The sequence below is a fragment of the Acomys russatus genome, chromosome 2 (genome assembly GCF_903995435.1).
Source record: "Acomys russatus chromosome 2, mAcoRus1.1, whole genome shotgun sequence".
NCBI lineage: Eukaryota > Metazoa > Chordata > Mammalia > Rodentia > Muridae > Acomys > Acomys russatus.
Window position 1 is genome coordinate 71,166,823 of NC_067138.1, and position 12,195 is coordinate 71,179,017.

At 48.8% G+C, this 12,195-nt stretch overlaps 1 protein-coding gene across 1 annotated transcript in view; it reads left to right on the forward strand.

Annotated features, from left to right (window-relative positions):
• Positions 1–12,195, forward strand: part of Col27a1 (collagen type XXVII alpha 1 chain) — a 114,952-nt gene that overhangs the window by 17,931 nt on the left and 84,826 nt on the right. The window contains 1 exon segment of the mRNA XM_051163061.1: positions 2,576–2,629. Coding sequence (XP_051019018.1) covers positions 2,576–2,629 — 54 coding nt within the window.

Consider the following 12,195-nt stretch of genomic DNA (forward strand, 5'->3'; position numbering starts at 1 on the left):
AACTATACAGGTGTTAGGCCTTGCACTTCGACCTGGCATTCCCGGGCCAGGCATTCTGACCCCTCCCCCTCCGCTCCCAAACTTTTCCTGACCACAGGGCAGCTTTGCTCAGCAGTGTCCCCTGAGCAGTTTTCCTGTACAAAGTCCTCTATCTGTCGCTCCGATGAGATACTGCCCCCTTTTCTGACAACCTCCCTGTCTGGAGCTCCTCAGCAGTTTACCTGGCACAGCCCTGCTCCCAAAGTCCAGCTGGCTGACCCACACGAATGTGATATTACCAGTCTTCCCAGCCACCTTGGGAAATAGGTGTGGGTAGTCTCCTTATTTTACAAAGGAGAAAACTGAGATCCCCCAAAAGTACAGCTCCTTTAGATGAAGTCACTGTAAATGCCAGCACCAGGGCCACGCCTAGGTAGTTTGACTCAATAGCCCACTCACCTCTCTGAGTATCCATTGCGATAGTTTTTCTATCAGTGTGATCTGGGTCCCCACCTGCCCTTAGTAGGAGATAGACCATCCATCTTACATGGTGCCTCGCAGAAGTGCCAGGCAAGTGTTCGGGAAAGCTACCAATCAGGAAGCTGTGTTCACCTTAGGTAAGTCTAGTCCATCATCAGTCTTTCTGATCTCAGTTTCCTTACCTATGGGATCAGGGCCCTGCATCCCGGAGCTTCCTTCCAGCTGGGATCACTCTCTGAAAACACTTCAGGCACTGTACCTGCCCCTACCCCCTTCGGCCTATGTCTACACTGGAAATTCCATAGATCCTATAATTCTATAGCAATGTTGAGCTAAACAACTCTGGTGCCTCAGTGCACACAGCAGCTCTGGGCCCTGCGAGGGAAGGGGCAGGGACCTACAGGAGATCAGCCCTGTGACCTGTACACTCCCTGGGCCTGAGGAGGGATGGGGAATCCCCGATCCTCCCCGCCCCACCAGTCACCATTCCAAGAGGCTCTGTCTATGCAATTAGTAGTCTGCTTGGCTCCTTGTCAACTATGTGCCTACGAGGCAGTGGCCGGGAGGACGCAGATGGGACAGCTGTGAGGGGGCGTGTGTGGCACAACCAAGACAAAGGAGGAGAGGCGGTTGTTCTTGACCTTGTGAGCCATGCTTGGTCCTTGCCAGTGGAGGGGGAGGTGGGCATTAGGGATCCTTCCTCAATGACCTCCATTGAGCCTGATTCTCTGCTTACACCCTCAGAACCTTGGCAGGGTGGACCCGTGAGGTTTTTCCAGACTCCTTAGAGGACCATAGATTTGGGGTATTCACCAGACAGATAAGGAGACCAAGGCTGCGGGCAAGATGCAGGATGCAGACTGAGTGAGGCTCGGAACCTGGACTAGGTCCTAACCTATTCAGGTTCTACCCCTAGACTCTGGGGAGGGAGACAGGAAGTCTCACACAGTACAGTAAAATCCCCAGGCTGAGAACTCTCTGGAAAGCCTTTCTTCCTGCAGTGCTCAGAGAACGAAAGGGCAACAATTTAGACATTGGTGAAGGAGGAGGTGCCTTGGCAGTGACAGATTGCAGTGTAGGGACTGGCTCAGAGAGGGAGGGGAGCAGGAGGGATCTGCCCGAGGCTGGGAGAGCATGGTGGGACCCAGGAGCTGTGGACCCTTCTAGATGCCCCTTCTTGCCCCATCTACTCCTCCTGACAATTGCCTCTGGGCCAAGGGCCTGCAGTATGACCCACCTCTGCTGGTTTGTGTTGCTGGGCTGGATGGAGGAAGTAGATGTGAGAGAAGCCAGCTGTCTTAGGGGTCTGGAAGATGACCTGAATAGTAGAGTGCATGAAAAACAAAACCAAAACCAAACCAAAACAAAACATGTAGCATCTGAAGACTCCACTTTTGCATGCTTAGCCCTCTGTGGTGTGACCTTGACCAAGTCTCTTGAACTGTCTGGGCACAGCTTTTAGCCACATCTGGAGGACTGCCTGGAGCCCACAGTCAAAAGGAGGGAGGGCTCTGACCCTCCATAGAAGGGTGATTTTTTTTTCCTCTGAGGGACCATAGTTTTAGCCCAAAGACTTCGCTAAAAATCTAATGGAAGGGGCCACTTTGGTTTGAGTAGTCCTAGAAAGTTTCTGCTGAGGGGTAGATGGGCAGGACGTTCTAGATGGATGCTGGGGATAGCTGGGGCCAAGAAGAGAAAGTACCTGGAACTTGGAGAGAAACATGTAGCTAAGTATAGCATGAGCCTGAGACTGCAGTAGCAGGACAGGGTCCAGGAGCAAAGGGTAGATCCTGAGCTCAGACAGGTAGGGTCAAAGCTTGCTCTGCCCTTAGGCACCTGAGCACTCTCTGAGTGCTGGCTCCCTCATCTTCACAGCAGGGGTAAGGCTGAAACCTACTCAGGCGCATGGGACGGTGGGATAAAGCATGAGGCATTCTTGTGCAGCCCCCAGAATCCCAGGGTTCCCCTCTCAGAGGAGGAAGAGGAGGAGCTGACAGTGCTGCTCAGCTGGGCCTAAGGAAGGCGCGCACACAGCAAGCAGCAGGGTGGTACAGGCAGTTTTGCTGGAAGTGGGGAATTCCTTTTCCTCCTGATCTCTTGTTTCTCTCTCTTCTAGGGTCCTCCTGGGCCATATGGAAACCCAGGCCCACCTGGCCCTCCTGGCACCAAAGTGAGTATTATCAGTGGCTATGGGATGGTAATGGGGTGGCTCCTCACTTGGGGTGTCTCCTGGGGGCTCCTGTGGAGGACTCCTAGGATCTTTTCAGAGGATTCCCTTCCAGACCGGAGACACCCTACTTTCTCCCTGTACCCTGCTCTGCCCAGGGGCTGTCTGTGTAGTACAAAGCAGCGGGTTTAGCTTATGGTTGGAGAGGTGGCAGCTTGGACCTGGAGGTGGAGGTATCCAGAAAGGCAACTTGTTGCTTCACAGTGATAGCTTTGACCTTGAATGTCTGAGATGGACATAGATTGGTGGGTTGGGAGATGTACCTTGGGGAGGCATGGCAACTTTGAACCGGGCGAGACATATGAACATGGGGCTTTAGAAGGAGTGTGATGGGCAGGCTGAGTCTGGGGGTACAGCCTAGGGTAGAAGAGGTGGGGAAAGAGGATAGAAATAAGAAGGAGACGGGACACTGGGGCTCTCTGGCATTGGCCTGAGGACAGGCTTCAGGCAAGAAGAGCAGAGATGGCACTGTTTGTGAACCTGCAGCCCATTCAGGGGTGGTCAGGGGAGCTCTGAGCTGAAGATAGAGTAGGCAGCGGGGTCAGCACAGGCTGCCACCGCTCTCAGGAGCCATCTTGGAAACTTAGATTTGTTTCTCATGAGACTGACACAGCTGGGGCTTTGAGGAGGACGGAACCCAGCCACTGAACTCCCACCGAGGGCAGAAGTCAGGGGTCTCAGGCTGTTGTCTGGAGTAGTGTCCAGAGCAGCAACATTTTGGGCCATAGGGAAATAAGTTTATGGAATGGTCTTCTCAAGAGAAGAGGGACGGGGCTGGAGAGATGGATCAGTGGTTAAGAGCCCCTCCATCCAGAGGTCCTGCTCTTCCAGGGGTCCTGAGTTCAATTCCCAGCTACCACATAGTGGCTCACAACCATCTACAGTATGATCTTCTGGTGTGCCGGTGTTCATGTAAAAGAGCACTCATATACATAAAAATAAATAAATATTGAAAAAGAGAGGGGGGAAGGGGAGGGAGGGAAAAGTACATAGCATGAAATTAAGCAAACTACCCACCAGTGTGGCCAGGCCAAGAAGACCATGCCAGTCACAGGGCAACCAGGTGAACAACAACCCTGAGCTTGCCTGGCCAGGGTCCAGGGTCATTCTTTGCAAAGCCAACTGCAAAGGTGAAAATGGCTTAAGGGAAGTTTGAGCTGTCTGGCCTGGGTCAGAATCCTGACTGTCCAGAAGGATAAAGTCCCTTATGTTTCAGAATTGCAGTGCCGAGTAAGCAATGGCCGGCTTCTAAGGCAAGCTCTGGAGACTCACAGAGTGGCCCCGGCTGGCCTATCAGGTTCTCTTGAAGTGGAAGGCAAAGGCTGCATATGAGGAGTCCTGTGGAGTCCTGGACACACTGATATACAGGACCAGTACCCCATGCCCGAGTCCTTGTACAGAGCTGCAGGCACACTTGCCTCAGCCCCCAAGGTCTGTGACTGTTAGTTCGGGCTGGACTGGGGTTCCTCCCAGGCAATATAGATCCCTCAGGAATCCCAGAGCAGGAACTTGTCCTGATGGATGAAGCAGAAAGGGTTTTTCCTTGGAGAATTTTGTTTGGCAGAAGCCAAGGGTCCATCAGGATATTTGAACAGCAGGGTTTGCCTTTGGCTCGCTCCCTCCCAACTGGTCCCTTGCTTGCAGGAGGATGCTCTGTCAACTACTCCCTCTGGCCCTTGCTGGCTCTGGTTACCCTCTCAGCACTGCAGACAGCTCAATCTATCCTGCCCATGGATGTGCCATGTGGCAAGAGGGTCCCTAGCTGCTTCCCCCAAATGAAGAGTGTGGCACAGAGGCTGGTCCCTAGCAGACAAATCTTCCTGCCACATGGAGCTGGGACATGCGGATAGGACTGGCTGGCTGATCCTTGAAGTTATCCCGTGCCAATCGAATATGGAAGATATTGGCTTAATGCAAGCCATTTATGACTGGTCCCGGGCCCATGCAGAATGGGAGTGCTCTGTGTTGGGTGTAACCGAGGGTGTGAGTTCCAGAGAAAACCATGAAACGAAAGCTGCCTCTCCCACTGGGACTTCCAGAAAACATCACAGGCTATAAGGCAAAGGGCTCTTTGCCTGGATGCTTGGCTTTGAGCACAAGTGAGTGGCAGTGGCTCAGGGAAGACCAGCTGAGTCAGAGTCCTCATTCTGCTGGGGTTGTTGGCCTTAGTCTGTCCCTAATCAACTGGCGAGGCCAGGTAGAGTTCCTTCTGTCTGGACTGAACCGGTGGCTTGGCTGAGAATGAAGAAGTTCATGTGTCTGCTTTGGGGGAGGATTGTGTGGAAAGAGTTCTTATTGCTCATCAGGACTCCTTTGGTCCCAGGAGGTAATCTGAGAGACTCACAGGGCTGGCCTTGCTTAAGCCTTGCCCGTAGCTTGCTTTCCCGTTTTAGCATGGTTGGCTTCCTCTAGAACTGCCTATCTGCCTACTCATCATCTTACTGTGGGTGGCTGACAGCTGCAATGGCGCAGACCCTGCCCTTAGCCTGACTGTAGGGTAAAGTCCTCACCCCCACCTCCAGACTCCAGGATGGGAGGTAGAGTCAAATGAGCAGGAAATGGAGAGAGGGAAAATAAGGGACTTTCCCCTTCTGGAGAGTCAGGAATGAAAAGACTGAGGTAGCAGGGCTGAGTCTTATGCTCAGGTGGGAGATCACATGCCAGGGTCTTTGTATTTGCCTGTGGGGTCTTGCTTGGGCTCCACAGCTGCGCTAGGCTAGGCCAAGATCTATCCAACTCTGCCACATTCCGAGCCTGTGAGCTTCTTCCCAGATAAGACCAAGGGCTCTGAGTGCACTGAACAGCTAGACCGGGGTTGGGGGACAGTGGTGGCTGAACCGAGTGCCTGAGGGCGGAGTCGCTGGGTCCTGTATTCACCAACTAGTAGTTGTACTTCAGAAAAGTACAGATGTCCAGTACACAGGCTTTGGAGCCTAATGGTGCAAGTTCAAGTCCCCCAGTCCTATTACCTCTACTTCCAAGGCAATGGGCAGATTGCTTGAACTTAGCATGCCTTAGTTTTCCTACCTGAAAGGTATAGTAATTAGGGCAGCTGCTCCCCACCCCAGGAGCAAGGTGAGGAAGAACGAAGAAGGCACAGAAGGGGACTGTGACATTCTGACATTCGGGAGCAGCAAGAAGGCAGGGTAATAGCCAGCAGCTATGTGGTCAGAAGGTCTGTGACCTGCATGGCTGCCCAGCAAGCAAGGTTTGGCCTGAGGCCCATGGGGAAGTGTGATGCAGGCCAGGGCAGTGCTGCGGGATCACAAGGAGTCAGGTGTGATGCTGGGGCCTCGCTCGGTAGAGAGGAGATTGCTGAGAGGTCCGCAGTGCATGAACTTCCATTCACACAAAAAAAAGCTGTATTCTGCTGCTTGAGGCCAAAGGAGGACCCATCCCTGGCCTACCACTCTGACACTGGCCTGGCCTGGTGAGTTAGCCTGGGTGAGCTGCACAGCATACAGAACTGGTCAAAAGTGGGCTGGAGGCAGCCATGTACAGCACTCAGGCCTCCAGCCTGGGCTATTCTTCTCTTTGGCATGATGAGTGAGGCAGGACAAAGACAAACGGAGAAGAGAAGCCACCACCTGCAGAGGCTCCCGCCCAGCCATAAGCACTGCCTGTGTTTGGATAAGTGGTGGACATGAGGCACCTCGGAGAGCTGCCCTCATTTTGTAGGGCAGATAGTATCATGCCCATTTTTACAGAGGAGGGAACCCAGGACCCAAGTGTCATATTTCTAGTGGGTGGCAAGGCCAGAGTCCCAGAGTCTGACACCAAGATCCGACACAGAGCCACAGGGTGCCTTAAGCCTCCTGCTCTTCTGCTAGCCAATACTCCCTGCATGCCTGCGTCACATGCGGGATGTGGTTTTCCCTCAGTGAAGGCTGCTGTCTGGCCCTCCTCACTTAGCATTCCATCACAAGCATTTCCTGTTGTGAATGTTTAATCCTGAGTGTGTTCTAAGGGCTGGTGGCAGGCACCCTGTCAGCATTCTTACCCCATTCTTTCTATAACTGCAAAACTTATTCCTGCCAATATACATGTAACATTTGGATGAATACGACTATGCCTGAGTGTTGGAATATCTAATTATTTCATTGGTATAAATTTATAAATAAAAACAGGTTACCAGCATGGACTTAGGAGGCAGCAGGCCCCAGTCAGAACTCTGAATTCACTCTGTGTTGTTTGTGTAACTTTGGGCTAATTATTTAAAGCCCCCAGACCTGGCTTCTGTCTCTGTAAGCAGAAATCAGAATAGCTTACACCTCACAGCACTATTCCCAGGACTGAACTGCAAGTATTTATGTATGTCATGGTATACATAGGCATGTGCAAGCAGCAAATGTAAATAATTTATAACATGCCTGCACAGAGAAGCAAGCTGTCAATGTCTTAGTCACTGTCTTTTGGGACGGTTGAGCTAATTCTGGGAAAGCATTAGAGGAAGATGCCGAAAAAAGACAATTTATTATTTTCGCTGATAATCTATGACATGTTTTTCCTTATGTTTGAAATGTATTTCACCACTTACTAATTGTTTTATTTGGGGTGTTGGGATGTTGGCATTTGTTATTGACATGCAAATTTATTCACATATGGAAATTATGAAAGTTTTACCTACTTAGGAAATATTTTCCAGGTTTGTTCATTACCCATAAGGTGATTTTCACAAATGGAAGTTTTATTCTTTTTGTAAAAATTTACAATAATAGGACTGGGGAGATAGCCCAGTTTAGCAAAATACTTGGGAATCTGAGTCCAGTCTCCAGAATCTGTGTTAAGAAAAAAATTAGGTGTGATGTGAGACCTAGTATTAGGGAAACAAAGTCGGAAGGATCCCTGGGGCTTGCTGGCCAGGCAGCTACTCTGTGAAATCCAGGCCAGTGAGAGGCTCTGTCTCAAGCCCCACCCCCACTAAAAGAGAGATGACATCTGATGAATCACAGCAGAGGCTGTCCTCTGGCCTACACATACATGTACACACATGTGCATGCACACTTGCACATCCACGCATGCACAATACATTAACAATATTAACACATTTAAGGAACTTATAGTGAGATTTGGAAAAGGCACTACAAGCTAGTCTGGCTCTTTCCCTTTAAAAGTTTAAAGTTTCAATTTGTTGTTATTAATATTGTTGTGTATGGTTTTGCATACATGTATGTGCATGTGCGTGCGTGTGCGTGTATGTGTGTGTGTGTGTGTGTGTGTTCGGTTCCCTTCTTCCTTTACATGAGTTCTGGAGAGCAGAGCTGACTTAGGTTGACAAACTTTCACAGAAACCATCTTCCTAACCCCATTGACTTTGGATGTACTGGCAATTGAACACAAGGTCCCACGTGTGCTAAGTGCCCTTTCACTAAGCTTCAGAAATTTCATGTTTACACTTAGGAATCTCTCTCTCTCTCTCTCTCTCTCCCCCCTCCTCTCTCTCTCTCTCTCTCTCCGCTCCTCTCCTCTCTCTCTCTCTCTCTCTCTCTCTCTCTCTCTCTCTCTCTCTCTGTGAGTGCGTGTGTGTGTGTGTGTCTGTCTGTCTGTCTGTCTCTGTCTCTCTGTCGCTGTCTCTGTCTCTCTCTCGTTAGGATCAGATGTATTCATTTTTATTTCTAGTCATTCCATAATATCGTTTGTGCTCAAACTTTTTAAGCCATCTGGAATTAATCTCAGTGAGGTTGGGACATGAACTAGCACTTTTATCATTGCTTTCCCCTTGTAGTTAACCATTTATTAAACAGCCTGTGCTCTGATGACTGTTGTTGGGTAGACCAGGGTCTTTTTAGGCCATTCTATTGTGTCTAGTTGCTGTTTGTCCATCTGCATGCTATTGAAATACTAGTTTATATGACATTTACTGTCTTTGTACTGTGTTTATGCATTTCCCCTCCCTTCATTTCAGACATATCCGACTAGTTATTTACTGTCAGATAAATTTTATTTCCATTCTCATTTTAAAAATCACTCTTGCTTTTTGTTTTCTTTTAAAGCTGAAATTAAGTGCCTATATTAATTTGTGAACAGTTAGCATCTTTAAAATATTATGTTTTCCTATCCACTACATACATGGTATGTCTTCTGATTTGGTTGAGACTTTTCAACATCTTTCAGTAAACTTTTATAGTTGTTATTGCATAATCCATGCACATTTATTAGTCAGTTTATACTTAGAAGTTTAATGCTTTGTTGCTGTTATACTTTCTGTTGGTTCTCAGTTACTGAACAGAACTTTTTGTTTTTGCACTTTTGTATGAATGTATGACCCCGTCTTTTCTCTCTTTACTGAAATATATTATCTGTTCTACTCATGTTCCAGTTAGTTCTCCAGAATATTCTAGACAGGAAGTCATATGGTTTGTAAAAAAAGAGCATACTATTGTCTCCTCCTCCTCCTCCTCCTCCTATTTGTTTTTCCTTCTTTATTGCATTGGCTGGGACTTCTAAACCTGCGAAACAGTAATAGCCACAAAGAACATCTTCAGAGGAAGTTCCAGGATCTGGCCAGATGTGGCTTCTGCTTCTCTTGAGACCCCCCCTCACTTGCTTATTCATGAGTTATTTTGTGATGCTGTCTCTGGGCCAGGCCCTGTTCTGTATACTTGAGGTCACAGGGGAGTTATATAGGATACTTCCAGTCTAGCATTCCCTTTTTAATATATAATTTATTTATTTTTATTTTATGTACATTGATGTTATGCCTGCATGTATGTCTGTGAGATGGTGTTGGATCTTGGAGTTACAGATAGTTCTGAGCTGCCACATGGGTACTGGGAATTGAACCAGGGTACTCTGGAAGAGCAGCCAGTGCCCTTAATCGATGAGCCATTTCTCTAGCTGCTAGTCTAGCATTTCTTGATCCTTTGTACTTTAGTCTTTCTCTGTCTCATCACCTTTCTGGGCTTCAGTGAGAGAACCCTCAGTTCTCTTCTCTCCTTCCTGAAGGGGTGGGGCCCAGCTCAGTTCCCATCCCCACCATATTCTTAACATGTAATGCTCATGTTTTCCCCTCCTGTGTAGTCTACTTGGCTGTAAGGCTTCATGAACTAGTCCAAGCAGAGGCCACCATGTGGCTTGCTCCAGGTCACCATATGGCTTCCTCCAGGTCACAGGGCTTGATGACTTAAAAAAAACTGGCCCTAAGACATGGTGGCCCTCAGAGGAAGGATGGCAGGCTACAGAGAAGAGACTTGACACCTTATGAGCATATACAGGGGGAGGAAGTCCCCCCCAGTCACAGTCATAAGGAAGGGGAGTAGGGGGTAAGCAGGAGAGAGGGAGGAATGGGAGGATACAAGGGATGGGATAACAATTAAGATGTAATATGAATGAATTAATAAAAATGATATTTTTTAAAAATGGCCCTAAGGACCATATCCTTGTCCTCAACACATAAAGGAGTCGTAAAACAAAGTCTATTGGTTTTTCTCTCACTGGCACCTTTGTAGGCATCTAGCTTGGCAAAACAGGTGTGTTTAGCTCACAGTCCACAGGCTTCAGAAGGTCAAGAATAGCAACGAATGACGCCAACACAATTATAAACTTGCTTAAGACATATGATTTATGACTTTCTGAAAAACTCATCTGTGCAGATCTCAAGTAGGAACTTTGCAGATGTCAACATGGTGTTGCAATGTCAAAATGTTGAAGACATCAGGAAAGTCTCCATCCTGGAAGCGATCCTTTGTCTAAGCAGGGGTACCTCCTGATGGCCCTCCTTGTCCTCTCCTGTCTAGCCTCGCCTTGCCTAACTGTGATTCTTAGATAAAACTCTCAGCCCTCGCCCTGGCCCCCATTCATCCCTGGCACGTATATGTTCATTGCACTGTACTGAAGTGTAAAGTGCTTGCTACCAGACTCTGCCGCTAAACTCCTCCCATTCACGATCTGGCCTTGGGAAGGTGACAGCTCCTTGCTCTGCCTTCATTTCCTCTTCTGTAGAATGGAACTCATGAATGTTGGTCCTTTATAGATTCGGAGGTTAAATGAACTAATATGTATGAAGGGCTTAAAAGAACTCATTAAAGTTAGGCTGTCGTGACTGGTCTCTCTGGATTCTCTCCCCAAGGGGCGTGACTCCTAGGTCTTATTCTCCACATGGCCTTCCTGGTGTTCAGTACTACACCTGGCTTATAGTGAGTGTTCAGTAAATGCCTGTCCTTGTTCGTCCATTTTTGGACAGAGATTATATCCAAGCACTCTTGCTGAGAATGTATAGGGAAATCCATCAATTACTAGGGAGCCCTGGCCAGGGCTTTCGGTATTTAGTAGTCTTTGTATTCTTTGAAATGACAGAATAAACAGAGTTCACAAAGACCCATTCCTGTGAGCTTTGTGTGCCAGCTCCTCTGCTGGCTGCAGACTGTGGTGGGCATGGTGGGGTGGGGAGAATCTCTGTCCATTTTTGGCAGCAGGAATCCTTGGTAGCTGGGTAGTCTGGGCCAGGCCTTGTACTGTGGACATAAAAGGCATGGAGCTGGGCTTCTGACTTACAGAGGGTAGGAGAGTGTCTCAGAGGGATGGCCATGCATGTCAGGTGCATCTGGAGTTAAGGTTCTGCAAAAATTCCCCTACCCTGGGGAGGGGGTTGGGGTGATAGATTAGGGTTCTGGAACCTACCAAGGAAGGGCTGGCCCTCACACTGGAGTAACTGCCTGGAGGAATGACAGTATAGCTGGGAGGCTGTGGAGAGGGAAGGGCTTCAGGCTTTCAATGAAGGCTTTGGTGTCAGCCAACTGGCTTCCTACCCACTGGGTCAGCCTAGGCTATGGTAGCTTCCTTAAACCCCAGTCTCTGTCCTTCATTAGCAGCGGAGAGTTGGGATGTAGAGTGTACCTCATGGTGTGCGCATAGTAGGACAGCAGGCAAAGAGGTACTTTCCAGCACAGAGCAACATGGTTTCTGGTGGAGATGGACCACTTTAGGATTTGGGAGGTCTGACTTCTGACAAAGAAAAATTTAATGAGAATTAAATAGAGTTGACCAAGCTGCCCTTCCCAGGTGTCACAGCCCTTTGCCGAGAGACTCTAGAATCCAGTCTGTGTGTAAATGGGCATGTAAGCCACGTGTCCCCTGCTATACAAGTGAAGAAACCAAGGCTCAGAGAGGAGAAAACCCTTGGCTTGTGGTCCTACTGTGAGCCCATGGCAGACCCAGGGCTTCCACGCAGAACTTCCGGCTCTGAGCTCACTGAGGCAAGGAGGCCAGAAAGCCTAGGTAGAAAGGGATGGGGGTAGTTAAGAGCTCCTAGCATTCTCCTGCAAATGGGAGCACTCTTTCTGTCCCTGTGAGATGAAGCCAGTGAGCTCTTTGGCTTCTGTGCTGACCCAAGCTCTAAGGACCAGGGTTCCTTGAGATGGAACCCTCTCACATTATAGGAATAGACAGTGCTTGGTCCAAATGGAGACTCGCTATTACTATTACATTCTCCCCAGTACACTACACTCAGGCGCCCACAGACCTGGAAGTCCTGGTTTAGAGGGGGGCAGTCTCAGTTCTGGGTACCTTAT